Genomic DNA, 20,565 nt, shown 5'->3' with positions numbered 1-20,565 from the left:
CTTAGTAAAACATGAATAGCAGACGTAAACAACAAAATAAAACATATGTAAATAACAATAATAATAACAGACCAACAACAAAAAGTTAAAACACACTGACAAGGGTGTCTCTGTTTCTATGGAAACCATGTTTACTGTTCAGGAGAGGGAGCGACGCTCACCTGCCATTAACTTCCAACAACTCCATTTCCCAGAAGGCCTCAGTCCCCTACAGATCTACTGCGAGGCTGAAGGGGTCTCTGTGAGTAACCCTACACCCGTGTACACCTGTAAACACACCTGAGGACACTTTGGGCTGTTGTCATTTTTTTGTTTGTGCATCCTCGATTCCTTTCCTTGCCTCCTCTCCTCATTGTAAGTCCTGTCCACGGGCAACGCAAGCAGAGGAATCTTGGGAGAGTTACGAGGAGTCGAGGAAACGGGCATCAAACAAAGGAGACATTGTTGCCTCGCAACGTAATTTTATATAGACATCGAATAAATTAATATAATACATATGATGTATCACAGATGATACAGCTGTGATACATATATATGTATATGCATGTATATATAAATATATATATACATGTATATACAGTTGTATCATGTGTATATATATATATATATATATATATATATATATATATATATATATATATATATATATATATATATATGTATATTCATGTATATATTCATGTATATACATATATACATGATATGGTACTACAAGCTCCAAGATATGATGGTGCACCACCAATCAAGGCTTTGTAGGTGAGGAGAAGAATTTTAAATGTGATTCTTGATTTTACAGGGAGCCAGTGCAGAACAGCTAATACAGGAGTCATGTGATCTCTTTTCTTAGTTTTTGTAAGTACACGAGCTGCAGCATTCTGGATCAACTGGAGGGATTTAAGAGACTTATTAGAGCAGCCTGATAATAAGGAGTTGCAGTAATCTAGTCTGGAAGTAACAAACACGTGAACCAGCTTTTCTGCATCTTTTTGAGACAAGATGTAACTGATTTTTGAAATGTTACGTAGATGAAAAAATGCAATCCTTGAGGGGATGAACAATCAGGGACAGGGCAGACAATCACAGGGACAGGAAGTGCAGGGAAACATGACACAAGAGACAAGGACTTCAAACAGGAAACAATACACCAAAACCCAGACCATGACAGTGGTACATGTTAGTAAAGACACATAGATAATATCTAGTAGAGAGGTACTAACTTAAGGTACTACTCTGAAGGACTGCGGTACATCTTAGTAAAGACACATTGATAATATCTAGTAGAGGTACCAATTAAAGGAAACACCTCTTTAAGCAGCCTTGTCGGGAGAGACAGGTAGACGGTTTAGAAGTAGAAACCGTTGAAGACAATTGGTCTAGGTTAATGTGAGAAAAGCCATCCAAATATACACCAGGCTATACAGCCATTTCCAAGGCCACTCCACTTGAGGGCAGATCGGCACTGGTTCAGGGCAAGAGATCATCAATCTTGCCTCTAATAGTTCAAATCTTTTCATTGAAGAAGTTCATGAAGTCATTACTACTGAGGTCTATAGGAATACACGGCTCCACAGAGCTGTGACTCTCTGTCAGCCTGGCTACAGTGCTAAAGAGAACCCTGGGGTTGTTCTTATTTTTCTCTATTACTGCTGAGTAATAGGCTGCTCTGGCATTACGGAGAGCCTTTTTATATGTTTTAAGACCATCTCTCCAAACTAAGTGTGATTCATCCAGATTGGTGGAACGGCATATGCTTTCAAGCTTGCGTGATGTTTGCTTTAGTTTGCGAAGTCTGATGGTTATACCAGGGAGCAAACCTCATTTTTTTTAAATTATCCTTTGTTTTGTTTTCTTCTTATATATGTATATGTATACATACTTACATATATAACTGTGATGTATCATATATATGATCTCTTTAAGATGAGCATCAGTGTTCATAGCAACGTAGATGTTTACTTTGAATTCAATTCTTTTTATCTACATGAAATGAAATACACAGAAATGAATGCTGAACACTACAGAATGTTTATTGACATAATATTTAACCATATTTTCATTTGTAAACATCATATCAGGATTATAGTAGATTAATTGGATGTATCTATATTCAAGTTAAAAACATAATTTACGTCAAGGTGAATGTCATGAGAGAATGTAGTAAATTTAATAGGCACTACACAAAGGGTGATCATCTGATCACAGTGTCATTTGTACAGTTTCACCATGATTTGAGATTATTTCTCTTTGATTTGTCATGGTTGCCCAAAGGACCTCTGCAAAGGATACACCTATGTTTCCTCGCTTATAGCTCCTGGAAAGTGAGGAGACGAGGAGGCACAAAATAGAGAAATATGATGTTTGTATGTTGCTGTTCTATTGTGTGTGTCTGCATGTTAGTTAGTCCTGATGACCTTGCATGGTATCTCATCCCATCATGATAGCTCCTCCCATTATGGTAGCTCCTGCTATCATGGCAGATCTTACCATCATGGTAGCTCCTCCCATCACGCTGGCTCCTTCCGTCATGGTGGATCCTTCCGTGTTAAAGCACTTATTAAAGACTAGAAAAGAGACATACAAGTACAGTCCACACACCTGAATACACCTACAATCACCTGAGCTCACCTGAGTAGTTATTAGTTTTCCTGAATCATGTTTATTGCTATCCCTCAGGACATTGCTATCTGTGAGTTGATGAAGAAGCTGGACATTCTAGGAGATAACGCCGTAAGTGTATGTTGATTTTAATTTGTACATCTATGTGTTTTCAATAGTAAAATCAATCAATTTGGATCTTCTATCATCAGAAGCACCAGATTTATTAGTTCAGTTCTGATAATTTGGTCCTAAACCGGCAGCTGCTCCTCTTGTTTAACACGGTGTCATCCTCCCTCATCTTTCTGCTGTCACATGTGACTGGCTGATAACATTTCTTGTGAAAATGCTGATGAAAATGTATTTATTTATCTACATGTTGTTGATGGGTTTTTACTATGCTGCTGACCCTGTGTTGACGTGTTCTTAACATGTTGCTGAAATTTTGTTGACCTTTTCTTAACATGTTGCTGACATTTTATTGACCTGTTCTTAACATGTTGATGATATTTTGTTGACGTGTTATTAACATGTTGCTGACATGTTGATGTGTTCTTACTATTCAATTCAATTGAAGCAATATATGTCATGTGTACAGAATGAACAGCATTGTAGCAGTTGTGTACTCTCTTGCGTTGTGTATTATTAACTCAGTCACACTTGAGTTTGTATTGGCCCCAACCAGCTGTTTATTCAGGCAGAAAGCTCCAGCAGATTTGTGACATGGACATAGCTGTTAACGTAACAGACACACAGACATTAGGTTTCTCACGGCCCACCTCATGGCAACAAGCTCCGGGGACACGGAGATAACTGTGGAGGTCTGGATCGTGGTCCATGCCTACTACTACATGCCTACTCCATTTCTCTCCTGAAGGTGTCTTCCCTTTTTTCCCTGTGAAAGAGTTTTTTTCTATTATTTGGGAGTTTTTCCTGATCCGATGTGAGGTCAAATGTCAGGGATGTCATATGTGTACGGATTGTAAAGCCCTCTGAGGATAATTTGTCATTTGTGATAATGGGCTATACAAACTGAATTGAAATAACTTGAAGTACTGCAGACTGGCTATGTAAACAAAGTGACATTTTAACTCAACATACCTGGTAACATAACAGACACAGATACATTAGGTTTCTCACGGCCCACATCGTGGCAACAAGCTCCTGGGACTGACAAAGCAAACAAACAATTATTTTTGCTAGCACAATGTTACAGACATTTTGGTAACCTCAACAAAGTATGACAACTTATGATTTTTAACACATAACCTTAAGTAATAATAAATAATAATAACAGAGCTTGTTACGGATCAACCTACACTGTAAAATGTAATAAGTTGACTTTACTTAAAAAACGTGAGGAAACCGATTGCCTCAACATTTCTAAGTAAAGTAGCTCATTCATTTTAAGTTCTTAAAACTGAAAGTTTAGGCAACTCATGTAATTGCAGTAAACATTAGTATAGTTAATTATTAATTAGTTTAACTTTAAAATGTAAATTCAGACAATGTAAATTCTTCTGATGTTGTACAGCATGTACCTACAGGAGCGTGTTGTCGCGGTAATGTTGGCAGTCAGGGAGAGTTGACTGTCGAGTGTCACACCGAGGTTCCTGGCAGTCGGAGTTGGGGCCAACACTGAGTTGTTGAAGTTAATAGTTAGGTGGGTGGGAGAGCATTTTCCTGGAAGGAGAAGTTCAGTCTTGTCCAGGTTAATTTTCAGGTGGTGTGCGGACATCCACTGAGAGATGTCGGTCAGACATCCACTGAGAGATGTCAGTCAGACAGGCAGAGATTCGTGCTGCTACCTGTGTTTCAGATTGGGGAAATGAGAGGATCAATTGGGTGTCATCAGCGTAGCTATGGTAGGAGAAGCCATGCGAGCGAATGACAGAGCCGAGAGAGTTGGTGTACGTACAGAGAGAAGAGAAGAGGACCAAGGACTGAGCCCTGAGGGACCCCAGTAGTGAGAGACAAGGCTCAGACACAGATCCTCTCCAGGTTACCCGGTAAGAGCGGTCGGTGAGGTAGGATGAGAAGAGTGAGAGCAGAGCCTGAGATACCAGGTCCTGGAGGGAGGACATGAGGATCTGGTGGTTCACTGTGTCAAAGGCAGCGGAAAGATGCTCAGAGACAGCAAGGAGGGCAGTCTCTGTTGAGTGGCCTTGAATCCAGACTGGTGGGGGGTCAAGAAGGTTGTTACTGTGAAGAAAGGAGGAGACTTGGTTAAAGATAGCTCGCTCTAGAGTTTTGGAAAGGAAGGGGAGGAGAGAGACAGGTCTGTAGTTATTGACTTCAAATGGGTCGAGAGTGGGTTTCTTCAGGAGAGGGAGGTCAAACCATACACCCCAGCCCGTTCACTTCGCTCGGCTTCTGCCAATCGGCTTGTAGCTCCTTCACTTCGAGCTAAACACTCAACAAAATCACGACTGTTTGCTGTGCTGGCTCCTCATTTGTGGAACGAGCTCCCCATTGACATGAGGACAGCAGAAAGTCTCTACATCTTCCGTCGCAAACTAAAAACACATCTTTTCGACTATACCTTGAATAGGGAAGGTAGAGCCGTAGTAGCACTCTAGTAGCACTTAAATGTCTCTTACCGATAGCACTTTGTTGTGACCCTAACCCTAACCCTACATATGCGGCCTATTCTTGCTATCTGTCCCTAACGTCTGTCTCGAAATGGGAAAAAAAGGCTTTTAAGTTTGCTGCTCCTGCGGCTTGGAATTGGCTGCAGACTGATTTGGGTCTATGGGAGCTGGTCTTTTTAGGTATTTTGACAAATAGATTGAAAAAGTTGGAGGAAGGTTCATCTGGTTGTAGATGTTTTTTTGACTGAGGTATGTCCACCTGTGTGAACTGGGATATGATGACTTGAGTCTTAGTTTTGGTTTTACTCATACTATGATCTAAAAAAATATTATTTTAAACTTTTTTTATTGTCTGCCACTGTTTTATGTTGTATGTCTGAATCTTTTTTTAATGTGCTACTGCTGTCTTGGCCAAGACACTCTTGTAAAGGAGAAATCTCAATGAGGCTTTTCCTGGTTAAATAAATTTAAATATAAAAATAAATAAAATATTGCTGACCCGTTGTTATTGTATTCTTAACAGGCTGCTGACACATTGCTATTCAATTCAATTCAGTTTATTTTGTATAGCCCAATATCACACATTACAAATTTGCCTCAGAGGGCTTTACAATCTGTACACATACGACATCCCTGACCTTTCACCTCACATCGGATCAGGAAAAACTCCCCAAAAATAACCTTTGACAGGGAAAAAAGGGAAGAAACCTTCAGGAGAGCAACAGAGGAGGATCCCTCTCCCCGGATGGACAGATGAATAGATGTCATGTGACCAGATGAACAGAGTTACAGTTACATAAACACATTACATGAATATGACAATGCTATGTTATGTTGACGTGCTATTAACATGTTGCTGATGTATTGATGTTGGTTCTTCAGTGTTGTTGACGTGCTATTAACATGTTGCTGTTATGTAGACATATTATTAACACATTGCTATGCTATGTTGACGCGTTATTAACATGTCGCTGATATTCTATATTGCTGACTCATTGTTGATGTGTTTTTAATACATTGTTATGTTATGTTGACTTGTAATTAACATGTTGCTATGTTATGTTGACACGTTATTAACATGTTGCTGATATAATTCTATATTATTGACGTGTTGTTGTTGGCTGGTTTTCTTGCAGAATCTGTCCAATGAGGAGCAGGTGGTGGTGATCCAGGCCAGAACGGTTCTAACTCTAGCAGAAAAGGTAACAGTAACACCTGAACACAGCAGTCTGTGAGCCTGCTGTCCTTTCAGTTCACCCTAACCTGACAGTTTGTGTTTGAATGTCAGACCTCCTGCTGAGCCGGACAGCTCATCATGTTAGTCAGAGTACCAGAGGACCATATGACAGTTATTTGTCTCATTCAATTATTTAGCCTCTATCTCTGTTTTTAGTGTACGTTGTTAGATGTTTGTTTATCCCCTTGGAAGACTCCTGAAGATGAAAATGCTCTCTGAGCATGGGACAGCAATTAACCCCCTTTGTTCATTTAACTGTCTCTCTACCTGTCTCCCCGGTCAGTGGTTGGAGTCCATTGAGGGGACAAAGTCGGCTCTACAGCAAAAGATGTTGGACATTGAAAGTGAGAAGGTAAAGAAATGTACTTCACCTCACCCTCTTGTCTATAAAGTCTAATATATGAAACAGAAAAAAACGATAAGATAGTGACAGCAGAGACAGATCTAAACAGGGCTGTTGAAGTTTATGGTTGACATCTTACCCCAAAATCCACGAGGACGCCTCATGGCAACATTGTTCTCAAACACAAATGAATTCCACTTGAAGGCGTTTGGTGATTGTTTACACTGAACCAACAGATGAGCTTTTTGTCACGGTGAAAGATAGATTCAATCAAACTAAATGAAATTGTTTATGAGTGTATTTAAGTTTGGTACATAAACAACATACAAACCCACAGCAGATGTTGTTCTGCAGATGGAGTCAAACAATTCGTTAGTTGGTCTCAAATCGTCTGTTTCAAATGGATTTACTTCCTATGGAGAAAACAAGAAGTCGCTTGTTTGATTCCCAGTAAGTCTGACAGCAGATCAGCAGCAAATCAGCAGCAGAAACCTTAGGTGACCTTTGACCTCTCTGTGTTGTTTACCAGGATCTGTTCAGTAAACAGAAAGGTTATCTGGATGAAGAGTTGGACTACAGGAAGCAGTCAATGGATCAGGCTCATAAGGTCAGTAGCTACAGAAAAAGAGACACAACAAGCAGGTGATCATGAACCAGAGAGATGTGTGGTGTTTTGTTTTAAAGTTGTTGCAGAACGATTCATTGAAGCCAAAACAAATATGAAAACCAACTCAGGAGGTCCAGAATAGCTGATCCTGCACAGTCCAACAAAAGACAGGTTAATGCCGGGGTCACGCCTGCATTCCTGCTTTGCAATTCATGAGCAACATATGTTTGTGAAATGTCACGATGTGGTCCAAGAAAAGCAAAATCCATCAAAAATAGAAACAGAATTTACAATTGGATATACTTCTTTACTTTCTTAACATAATGGTTGTGCAGATGATCTGGATTGGATCACTGGATTTTAAATGATCCAATGGTGTCAAGCATTATCTCATTGTACCTGGAGAGACAGGCAGAGTCGGAGCACCTGGAGAAATCCCCCTTACACTACCCCCCATCTCCATTCTGAACTGTTTCTGCTGTGGAAGCCTTCAGGTTTCTGGGATCCACCATCTCTCAGAATCTCAAGTCGACTTCTAAAATAGACACCATCAGGAAGAAGACCCATTAGAGGATGTACTTCCTCCTCCAGATCAGGGGGTCTAACCTGCTTCAGGAGCTGCTGATGCAGTTCTACACCTCAATAATCCAGTTTGTTCTCTGCACATCATCACTGTGTGGTTTGGATCAGCCACCAAACAGGACAGGACATAGACAACAATGGAGAACATGATTGGTGGCAGCCTGCCCTGCATCCAGGACTGACCCACCTCCAGAGTCAGGACACATCACTGCAGACCTTCAGACCTGAACTCAGCTTCAGCTTCTCCCTTCTTGGAGACTGCAGAATACTGAAGGCCAAAACAACCAGAAAAAGAAGAGTTTCTTCCTGCAGGATGAACATTAACATCAGTCAGTAACCTTTTCCAGTAAATTATATATTTTAGTGTAAACACTCACTGTTCTTTAACATGTCATTATCATCAATTCTACATAAATAACAGCAACAGGTTTTACTGCTGGGCAACAAATATTAACTCAGGTATACAGGGATTCCCACAACAGCACCAGTCACTAATTCCTATTCTATTTACATTTTTAAAAGCATAAATAAATTAAAGCACAGTTATAATTTATTCTTCTGATCGGATCCTTATCTTATCTTAAAATGTTTGTCCTTGACACAGAGGATCCTGGAGCTGGAGGCCATGTTGTTTGAGGCTCTGCAGCAGGAGGAGTTCAGGATGGAGGGATTAAAGATGGAGCAGGGTCGCCTGTCTGAAACACTGACGGAGGACGAGAAGGACGGGCTGAGGAAAGCAATGGACCAATGGAAACGTTCTGTGATGTGTGAGCTGAGAGAGAGAGACACCCAGATCCTTAGAGAGAGGATGGAACTACTGCAACTGGTACAACAGGTATGCTTTTAAACAACAGGGTCCTATTCCTCGTACGTGGTTCAACTAAGTCGATCAAATGTCCTATTATCCAGCTTAAATTAACCCGCTAATTGAAGTCAGGCTATGTTGTTTCTCAAAGGCTGATCCATGCTCAAACAATCTTGTTAATTGGAACCAGACTTCAGTAATCAGGATAATTGTGCCTGCAAATAATGGCCAGCGATGGCAAGTGTGATCGTTAAATCTGTTACATAGGCATGGACCACGATCCAGACCTCCACAATCCATGAAACAGAAGGAGGAAGAGAGGAGGGGGGGGGGGGCATCAACAGGGCCATGGCAGGAGGCATAGTGTTGATGCATTCTTAACAAGCAGCTGACACGTTGTTGTGTTATTAACATGTTGCTTACATTGTGTTGATGTGTTATTGACAGGCTGCTGACGTGTTGTTAATATGTTGCATATATATAACATATACATATATATTTATACATAATAATAATAATAATTCATTTAATTTATATAGCGCTTTTCGTGATACTCAAAGACACTTTACATAACATAATTATAACATCCTAAAAGCTAAAAAAATAACAACTAAAATTACAGGTAAAACAAATAGGGACTTTCTCAGTTACTCGGACCCTAATATATATAAATAATAAGAACATAGAGCAAACAATAACACATTAAAAGCAGTTCTGAACAGGTGGGTTTTGATTTTCGATTTGAATATGGAAAGATCAGTGCATCCATTCGTCCCATTCGTCTGTGCATTGACTTTGCATGGAATCTACTCGCAAGAATTTTGTGTACACAGCATAAGTGTTGGGAAAACGTATCGGCTAATTTTAAGTGCCTCATCACCCCAATCAATCCGATTATATTTCTTTAAATGTGCCTACTGGCAGTCGGCTTAATGCCATGCATCATCCAATGAGATCTAAAATAACTATCTCAACTCTTTCAGAACAAGTAGATAATATATATGTGTGTATATAGATGTATGTGGAGATGACCATATATAACTTTTGTTGCATTTACTCGGACATGGCCAAGGAACGTAATGAACACATCCATAAGTTTCTTAAGCACTAAATAAACTTTACGAACAGCACGGCATACAACGGCTTTCCCGATGTTCTGCATTGCCGACAATGTACAACAATGTACCATAAGGATCTGCATACAGTCTGTGAGACAGTCAATGCCCGAAGGCGTGTGGTGTTCAATGTATGGCTCGAGAAGCTCTGTAAATAAATAATTCCTTGTGGGAAGAATCGATAGTGCACGTATAGGAAGTCATCATCATGTGATAACGGATCTTGGCGATCCCGAAGAACTCTCTCCCTATAAAACGCTAATCTAACTAATATTGCTCCTTCATGAATGGGATCTCTGAGGAAGTTAGCGGCCATTTTCTTCCGGGGGAGTGGCCAGTTTATCCAGCTAGACTGAATGAGCCTGCCCTGGAGCAGGTTCAAATTTTTGGATATGTTGCTATGGTGATTTTGCCGAACTTGCTTCATGGAACCAAAAGGCCTGACTTGTGTAATCTCATCCGGAAAATGATCCAGCTAACTACGTTAGCCAGGTACGACAAATAGGGCCAAGGTACAATTTAAACAGATAAACATTGAAACAACAGGTAAACATTGAAACAACAGTTATTCTTTTAAATAAAAGGTAAACATTGAAACAACATCCAAGCTTTTAAACAACAGTTAAACACTGAAACAACAGGTAAATACTGAAATAACAGGTACAATGTAAAGTTCAGGTAAACACTGAAACAAAAGGTAAACATTGACATATCAGGTAAACATTTATAAAACACTAAATATTTAAACAGGCAAGCTTTTAAAAAACAGGTAAACACTGAAACAGGTACAATGTAAACAGTTTTGTGTGATGACATGATGTTTGTGTTTAACAGAGGAACAAGGAACTAGAGGAAAGCATAGAAGCACAGAAGCGACAGATAAAAGAGCTGGAGGAGAAGGTAATAGAAACACAGCTCATCACCATGTTAACACACTGTAAAATCTGTCAGGATGTAAATAATCAGCTTCCTGTGACTTTCCACTGGCTATCCGCTTCTTTTTCTTCCAGTTTCTATTTCTGTTTCTATTCTTCTCTTTGGCCTTCATCCTCTGGTCCTAACAGCAGCTGGTGAGTCAAACAGCAACGTGTTTTACTGCTCAGCAACACATCTAAAGGCAACGGGCAACTACAGGGCAATAACATCTACCCCAGGTACTGAAGGTATACAGAGGTAGCTCCAGATATATAGTTTGTACTGAAGGTATACAGAGGTAGCTCCAGATATATAGTTTGTACTGAAGGTATACAGAGGTAGCTCCAGATATATAGTTTGTACTGAAGGTATACAGAGGTAGCTCCAGATATATAGTTTGTACTGAAGGTATACAGAGGTAGCTCCAGATATATAGTTTGTACTGAAGGTATACAGAGGTAGCTCCAGATATACAGTTTGTTCTGAAAGTATACAGAGGTAGCTCCAGGTACAGAGGGTGTACTGAAGGTATACAGAGGTAGCTCCAGATATATAGTTTGTACTGAAGGTATACAGAGGTAGCTCCAGATATATAGTTTGTACTGAAGGTATACAGAGGTAGCTCCAGATATATAGTTTGTACTGAAGGTATACAGAGGTAGCTCCAGATATATAGTTTGTACTGAAGGTATACAGAGGTAGCTCCAGATATATAGTTTGTACTGAAGGTATACAGAGGTAGCTCCAGATATACAGTTTGTTCTGAAAGTATACAGAGGTAGCTCCAGGTACAGAGGGTGTACTGAAGGTATACAGAGGTAGCTCCAGATATATAGTTTGTACTGAAGGTATACAGAGGTAGCTCCAGATATACAGTTTGTACTGAAAGTATACAGAGGTAGCTCCAGATATATAGTTTGTACTGAAGGTATACAGAGGTAGCTCCAGATATATAGTTTGTACTGAAGGTATACAGAGGTAGCTCCAGATATATACTTTGTACTGAAGGTATACAGAGGTAGCTCCAGATATACAGTTTGTACTGAAAGTATACAGAGGTAGCTCCAGGTACAGAGGGTGTACTGAAGGTATACAGAGGTAGCTCCAGATATATAGTTTGTACTGAAGGTATACAGAGGTAGCTCCAGATATATAGTTTGTACTGAAGGTATACAGAGGTAGCTCCAGGTACAGAGGGTGTACTGAGGTATACAGCGGTTAGACCAGGTACATAGGATGTACCGAAAGTATACAGAGGTTACTCCAGGTACACAGGATGTTCGGAAGGTATGCAGAGGTAGCTCTAGGTATAGAGGATGTATTAAAGGTATGTAGAGGTAGCTCCAGGTATACAGGATGTACTGAAGGTATACATGGGTACCAATCAAATCTATGCATTCTCTGTGCTAAACATTACGTCTCTCGACAGACAGCGCAGACAGATGAGGAAGTTAGAGGCAGGTTACACATGAAAAGACGATAGAAAGAAAAAGAAAGATAGCGATAGATGTAGAAAACAAAGGGAGAGAAACGGACGACTGCGCCGGAGAAAGTTGAGAAAAAGTAGAGTGAGGCAGCGAAAGGAAGCGAAACATAAGGAACAAATGCCGCTCTCCAGAAAAAGAAAAGTGGACAGCGAAAATAGAGCATTTATTCCGGAATGGAGAGATCCATTTCTGTTCATACTTCCCACAGGGAGCACAACACCAGTCTGTCTTATATGTTCAGAAACCGTGCCAATGTGAAACGCCATTATGAGACAAAGCATAACACTTTTTGAACACAGCCCAATATGAACAGTCCACCAGGATCCTGAGCCACACATTCACTGACCAACAACATGCTCATGAGTGTTCCCTCAGAGTTGCTTGGATTTTGGGTCAACACAAAGCCATTTACTGATGGAGGGCTTGTCAAAGAATGCATGAGTGTCGTCGCTGAAACACTACTTGACGGAAAACCAAAACAAGAGCTTTGTGATAAGATAAAGCAAATACCCATGTCAGCAACATCTGCCACAAAGAGAAGTGAAATATTAACTCAGGACGTGCTAACCCAGCTAAATGAAGCCATGCAAAAGGCACCATGTGTAGGCTTAGCTGTGGATGAGTCCACTGACATCTGTGACAATGCTCAGCTGTTAGTGTACATCAGATTTTTCAACACAGACCAGAAAGCATTCTGTGAAGACCTGTTAGGTCTCACTCCCCTTCAGACCAGTACAAGAGGAGAAGATATCTACCTTGCCATTAAGGGGATGTTAACGAAGAGAGGAAGAGAGCCACAACAAGTGGTTTCAATAGCCACAGATGGAGCCCCTGCTATGACAGGGAGAGAGAAAGGAGCTGTAGCAAGACTGAAAGAGGACAATCCAGAGCTCATAGCTTACCATTGCATCATTCATCAATCTGTCCTCTGTGCCTCCCTGTCAGATGAGCATGCTGAGGTGATGAATACAATGATGGAAATGATAAATCTTCTCAGGGCATCCTCTTCCACCCAGCATCGATGCTGAGGGAATTCCTCAGAGAAGTTGATGCTAATACTGATGATCTTTTGCTGCACAATAATGTGAGATGGCTCAGCAAAGGGATAGTCTTAACGCGCTTTTGGTCCATCAGGAGGGAAGTAGCATCTTTTTTGAGCTAAGACATCAGAAGGCAACACCGTTTTCTCTCTTTTTAGAAAATGAGAAACAGATGGATAATGTGGCTTTTTTGGTTGATATCACTTCACATCTGAATGAATTGAATTTGAGGCTACAGGGCAAGGACAATTCAATTTGTGAACTGATGACAGCTGTCCGCTCCTTTCAAAAGAAACTTGAGTTGTTCAAGGAAGACCTGCAGGGAGACTGTGCACCTTTCCCAGCAGTGCAGGAACAGGTTCAGGGAGAAAGAGATGTGTCTTCTTTTGTTGACTTCATTGATAAGCTGATCGTAAACTTCAGCAACCGTTTTGACAGCTACAGCTTTGGACAGCAGCTCACCGTGTTCATTCAGAACCCATTTATCATCACTGATGTCAGGGGCTTCTCAAAGGAAGTCACGCAGCACTTTAAATGGGTAAATCCTGGGCCTCCAGATGCAACTGGCTGATCTCCAAGCAAATGTGTCCCTGAAAGAGCAGTTTCTAAGAACTGACCCTTCCACTTTCTGGCTCCAAATGGTCCTCGAGACAGTTTTCCCAGGTCTGAGGAAAGTTGCCATATACATCTTAACCATGTTTGGCTCCACCTACAACTGTGAGGCAGCTTTCTCCACAATGAACATCATCAAAAATAAATATCGCTCGAGGCTCACCAATGAGCACCTCCACATGTGCATGAGAATGGCCCTGACTCTATTCAAGCCCAGGTTTAAAATCCTGCAGGTCAAGCTAGAGCTCAATTCTCCCACTGAGCAAAAAAGTGGGGGAATGGGATATAAGAGTGATGCTCTAAAACTGTTAAATTGTTTAGATGTGTTGAAATTTATTATCTGTAAAATTGGTTGAGACTGTGAAATAGAAACGGGGAAATTTAAGCTTTTCCTCCCTTTATTTTATTTTTCTGAAGTTAAGCACTTTCTTTGAACATGCACAATTTTCACTTTGTATTTATTTTATTTTAAAATGCAGCACTACTTTTATTTAGTTCATGAGAGAACATTATACATATCTGCAGTCACGCATATGTCCAGTTCAATCTTACGTGATAATAAATATTGTTAAAAAGTGTTTTAATCGTACTGAACTTATTTGATTTGACAGGTATTGATTACATGCAGATGTTGATACAACTACCAGGCTACATAAATATATATCACACTAAATAGTTAGACATTATGATCTTTTGGACCTTTGCTTCAAGAAGATGTCTCTAACTGGACCTCTTTAAATTTTAGTTGAATACCCCTGGTATATAGGGTCTAATAAATATATATAGCGTCTACAAAATGTCTACTGAGTCTAATACATGTATAGAGGGTGTAATAAAGTATATAAGGTGTACAAAAGGTATACTGTTTGTAATAAAGGTATATAGAATGTAATAAAGATATATGGTGTACAAAAGGTGTACTTTCTGTAATAAAGGTATAGAGTGTACACAATGCATACTGAGTGTAATAAAAGTAAACAGGGTGTACCCCAGGTCTAGAGTTTTTCCTATCCCTTTTAGCTCTGAAGCTTCCAATGACTGTATTAAATAATTTAATCACATCAATGTAAAGCTTTTAATGTTCCCATTTGTGTTTTAGTGTCTGCAGGCCTCCAGAGTCCAGCTGCTGAACATTCAGCAGGGTCAGCTCAGTCTGGATCAGACCAAGCAACCTGAGGATTCAGAAGGATTCAGGGTATAAACCAGCGGTTTACAGACTGAGGCTTGTCGGCTTTACTGCCTCACTGACCTGCCTCTGAATGCTGTCAGCCCAACAGAGCCGGACACAGCTGTCAGCTGAATCTGGAACTACACAGTCGCATCTCAAAGACGAAGACATGGACCGCTACAGATTTATGTGTGCGTTTCAAGTGATGAAAACCACAACCAGCAACATGCTTTCTAGCTCACTGTGAGCTACTGTTGACCGATAACTTCTGGTGCAGACACCTGATGTGCAGCTGATGAACACACATTGTGGCCTGACGGGGCCCGCAGGACTAAAGTGGTGCTGGACTTCATACAGTGTGAGCTCACCCAACAGGACTTCATACAGTGTGACATCCCCCAACTGGACTCCATACAGTGTGACCTCACCCAACTGGACTCCATACAGTGTGACCTCACCCAACAGGACTTCATACAGTGTGACCTCACCCAACTGGACTTCATACAGTGTGACATCCCCCAACTGGACTCCATACAGTGTGACCTCACCCAACTGGACTTCATACAGTGTGACATTCCCCAACTGGACTTCATACAGTGTGACATCCCCCAACTGGACTCCATACAGTGTGACCTCACCCAACAGGACTTCATACAGTGTGACCTCACCCAACTGGACTTCATACAGTGTGACATCCCCCAACTGGACTCATACAGTGTGACCTCACCCAACTGGACTTCATACAGTGTGACATTCCCCAACTGGACTTCATACAGTGTGACATCCCCCAACTGGACTCCATACAGTGTGACCTCACCCAACTGGACTCCATACAGTGTGACCTCACCCAACAGGACTTCATACAGTGTGAGCTCACCCAACTGGAAGTCATGCAACATTAGTCCATCTAGCTCGACGTAATGCAGTGTTAGCTGAGCTAACTTAGCTGAATTCTAACAGTTGACTTGTTAAGGTTGATTGGGTCAGTTACAGTCATCTAACCTGTTTGTGGGATCTTGAAGCTTCAGGGAAAGAGGCAATAGATATTCAGTAAAATGGTTGCTAAGTTACTTTGATGAGTTCACACAGTAGAAACACTATAAAACATGAGAAACTGTTGAATGGAATGTTCTCCTTGGTCCTGAGATAGGTTCAGTTGAATTTAACTCTTTTCTGATTGTCTGATCCACATGCAGACTGGAGAGTGAACTAACATCATGGATCTACACGTTTACAATGTGTCACTTTTCAGCCCCCTTGAGTCCCGGGACCAACAATTGATGAAGGAATCTATTTTTCACGGCATCAGGAGGTCTGCTAAAGCTGAAACAACTGAACAACAGGAACATAGAACGAAATAAACAATGTTCTGATCTGAAGAAACAAAGAAGTCTGAAACAAGTTTAAGAACCGGTCCAAAATATTTGATTTAAAGAACCACAATTGACTAACCTCACTCTGCAGAATTTAGATTTCATTCCGGTGATGTTCCAGATTATAAAAAAGTGAGATTTCACACATTAACTATGAGATGGAGGAAAGTAACATAAGTAGGGTCAGTTTTTTAAGATAATTTCACGATGCAACAAATAATTAGAACAAATAGATAATATATATATACACAATAAATAGTTGTATACATACAACAAATATATATAAATATATGATATTTTGCAGTTTGGTTCATTTTTTTATCAGATTAATGTTTTCTTTTTCAGTTAAAATCCTCCCTCTAAGCTTTGATCGTTTATCAGGGCTTTGAGTTTCACTTGACACCAATTTGTTTAGTTTTTATTCTTGACTTTTAAAAACACTACATGATTTACTTAAAATGTCGAGTATCTCTCAACTGAATGGGGTTCAGACCACGATGAATAAAACTGTATGCTGCTCTTTTACTTCTATTATTTAAGAAGATATTTTTCTATCTCTGCTGTGAGTCTGAACTGAGTGAACATTCGAACAGTTGGCTGTTTAATGTAATTAAGGATTAAAATTATGGAAAAGAGAGTGAAGACAAAACTGTGTTTTGTGGTTGAAAACAAGTGTTTCACAAATTGTTATTCAAATTCGGATTGTTTCTTTTGTCTTTTATTCATAATATTTTATACTGCACTGGAACACGGTCACAGAGACGGGACCTCACTGGAACACAGAGACGGGACCTCACTGGAACACAGAGACGGGACCTCACTGGAACACAGAGACGGGACCTCACTGGAACACAGAGACGGGACCCCACTGGAACACAGAGACGGGACCTCACTGGAACACAGAGACGGGACCTCACTGGAACACAGAGACGGGACCCCACTGGAACACAGAGACGGGACCTCACTGGAACACAGAGACGGGACCTCACTGGAACACAGAGACGGGACCTCACTGGAAGACAGAGACGGGACCCCACTGGAACACAGAGACGGGACCTCACTGGAACACAGAGACGGGACCTCACTGGAACACAGAGACGGGACCCCACTGGAACACAGAGACGGGACCTCACTGGAACACAGAGACGGGACCTCACTGGAAGACAGAGACAGGACCTCACTGGAACACAGAGACGGGACCCCACTGGAACACAGAGACGGGACCTCACTGGAATACGGAGACAAGACCTCACTGGAAGACGGAGACGGGACCCCTCTGTAATACAAAGATGAGACCTTACTGGAACACAGAGACGGGACCTCACTGGAACACAGAGATGAGACCTCACTGGAACACAGAGACGGGACCTCACTGGAACAGAGACAGGACCCCACTGGAATACAGAGATGAGACCTCACTGGAATACAGAGACGGGACCTCACTGGAATACAGAGACGGGACCTCACTGGAACACAGAGAAGGGACCTCACTGGAATACAGAGACAGGACCTCACTGGAACACAGAGATGAGACCTCACTGGAATACAGAGACGGGACCTCACTGGAATACAGAGACGGGACCTCACTGGAACACAGAGAAGGGACCTCACTGGAATACAGAGACAGGACCTCACTGGAACACAGAGAAGGGACCTCACTGGAATACAGAGACGGGACCTCACTGGAATACAGAGACGGGACCTCACTGGAACAGAGACAGGACCTCACTGGAATACAGAGACAAGACCTCACTGGAATACAGAGACAAGACCTCACTGGAACAGAGACAGGACCTCACTGGAAGACAGAGACAGGACCTCACTGGAACACAGAGAAGGGACCTCATTGGAACACAGAGAAGGGACCTCACTGGAAGACAGAGAAGGGACCTCATTGGAACACAGAGACGGCACCTCATTGGAATACAGAGATGGGACCTCACTGGAACAGAGACAGGACCTCACTGGAATACAGAGACAAGACCTCACTGGAAGACGGAGACGGGACCCCACTGTAATACAAAGATGAGACCTCACTTGAACACAGAGACGGAACCTCACTTGAACACAGAGAAGGGACCTCACTGGAAGACGGAGACAAGTCCCCACTGTAATACAAAGATGGGACCTCAATACAGACTGGACCTCACTGGAATACAAAGATGGGACCTCAATACAGAGACAGGACCCCACTAGAACACCGTCACAGAGACGGGACCCCACATCATCCCATAGCCCCATAGCTAATACCCCACAGTTAAGGGAGCCCAGCTGGCAACTGACAACCCGACATTAGAGTAGCTCAGGAACTTGGGAATGTGGCTCAGCAGGAATGGGTGTTGGCCGGACCCCGGACTCAGCATCTGGCTTAATGTCGAAGCCCCGTCCCGATGGGCTTCATTTCAGCATTACTAGCTATTATTATTGACAACAGAGCTGACAGCTTTGACAAATGCCAAAAACAATTGTGTGCTGGCACTTTCACATCCTGCAGCTTCCTCCTTGCAATGAAAACTCAGCAACGGAGGAGTTCTGAATATTTGGACGGCAAATAACAATACGGAGAGGCTTTCTTTAAAGTTTGAGAAACAAACAAACAAAGGCTTCATTATCTCTTGTCATCTGTGGTAGGAAACAATTAGATTAATTTCATTCACTCGTCTCTCCGGACTGAAATACTGTCACATGATGCCTTTGAGATTCAGGAAGTGACTTTTCAGTTCTTAACATGGGAGCTTCACGTTAACATGAAATTACAGACTTTGTTACGGTCCACTGAGTGTGTGTGTGTGTGTGTGTGTGTGTGTGTGTTAGAGACAGAACAGTATGAGATGAAGTGAATGTGACAGGAGGAGAAATCGCGTTCAGACTGAGGCGTCTTCAGCTCTCAGCAGTAATGAGCACTGACCTGTGAGCATCAAATCGATAAAGTCAAACAGTTAAACAAGTCTTTGATGTCACATGATGATGTCAGACTTCCCTCTTCACTTGATGAATAACCAATACCAGCTCACAGTATTCTGCAGCAACAGCATGGTTGTGATGATTAGATGTGAAAGTATTCCTGTCATTCTCTGGGGAAGTCTCACATTGCATGAAGACTGCTGGAGTTCCAGAGGTTCCAAAGGATTTAAAACAACAACCTCTCATGAAGATCTGATTCAAACCTCCTCCTCCTCATAGCTTCATCAGGACTCATTTCTCCTGTTGTTCCTCCCTGCGATCAGTTCCTGTCAGTCTCAGTTTGAGGTCACAGTTGCTTCCTCCTCCTCCTCATTCTTCTGCCCCCCCACTGCTCTTCTTCCTCTCCTTGGCTCGTCTCAGATCAGATCTCTCCATGATGTCTGGGAGGAGGTGTTCTCAGGAGGACGATTGCTGCTCTCTCCTCTCCCGGCTGGGTTCGGACTCTCCTCGTCCTCGGATGAAGTATGGAGGGATGTTCTGCAGCGTCGAAGGAGCGTTCGAGAACAAAACTCTGAACTTTGAGTCGTTCAGTCCGCAGACGCAGCGTCGCCGAGCTGCTCGAACCCAAAGCCAGGGCCCTGATGGAGGAGGAGGAGGTCAGACGGTGGTGTTTCCCTCTGGACACACTCAGGAAAGCTACGGCGAGAGAGAGGTTATAGAGATTCATAACTCTTAAGATGTGTTTGTGTTTGAAGGCTGCTCAACGAACAAATGATATATGACATATATCATATTTAAGTCATTTAAAAACAAGGATTGAAATATTTGAATGTATTTGTTGTTTATATTTAGTGCTGAAATACAATAATAAAACAATTTTACCTGATTAACATATGTTAATCTCTCAGTTTAGTGATTTAATAACTGACCACACTAAAGATACAAGTGATGAATATATATATATATATATATATATATATATATACATATATATATATATATATATATATATATTCATCACTTGTATATTTGTATATATATATAAACTATAGGAAGGCTATTTATGAATAAAGAACAATATTGTTCTTGCTAATAATTGTTATGTATTTGAGGTATTTGTAGTGTAGTTTAAATGAATCATTGAAATTCAGACACATTTGTGATTTAAAAATAAAATAATCCATTCATAAA

At 41.3% G+C, this 20,565-nt stretch overlaps 1 protein-coding gene across 5 annotated transcripts in view; it reads left to right on the top strand.

Moving 5' to 3' along the window:
• Positions 1–15,386, top strand: part of jakmip3 (Janus kinase and microtubule interacting protein 3) — a 37,432-nt gene extending 22,046 nt beyond the window's left edge. For 3 of the 5 annotated variants that reach the window (XM_034558941.1, XM_034558940.1, XM_034558938.1), the window contains 8 exons: positions 143–241; positions 2,674–2,733; positions 6,323–6,388; positions 6,707–6,775; positions 7,296–7,373; positions 8,560–8,790; positions 10,710–10,775; positions 15,029–15,386. In XM_034558941.1, coding sequence (XP_034414832.1) covers positions 143–241; positions 2,674–2,733; positions 6,323–6,388; positions 6,707–6,775; positions 7,296–7,373; positions 8,560–8,790; positions 10,710–10,775; positions 15,029–15,130 — 771 coding nt within the window. In that variant the 3' untranslated portion in view covers positions 15,131–15,386. Of the gene's footprint in view, positions 1–142; positions 242–2,673; positions 2,734–6,322; positions 6,389–6,706; positions 6,776–7,295; positions 7,374–8,063; positions 8,285–8,559; positions 8,791–10,709; positions 10,776–15,028 lie in introns of those variants that run through there. The other 2 variants (XM_034558939.1, XR_004611668.1) reach the window with 2 other exon arrangements.
• Positions 15,387–20,565: the final 5,179 nt, after the last annotated feature.

This window comes from Cyclopterus lumpus, chromosome 19 (genome assembly GCF_009769545.1).
Source record: "Cyclopterus lumpus isolate fCycLum1 chromosome 19, fCycLum1.pri, whole genome shotgun sequence".
Lineage (NCBI taxonomy): Eukaryota > Metazoa > Chordata > Actinopteri > Perciformes > Cyclopteridae > Cyclopterus > Cyclopterus lumpus.
This window is presented reverse-complemented; position numbering and strand designations above follow the sequence as displayed.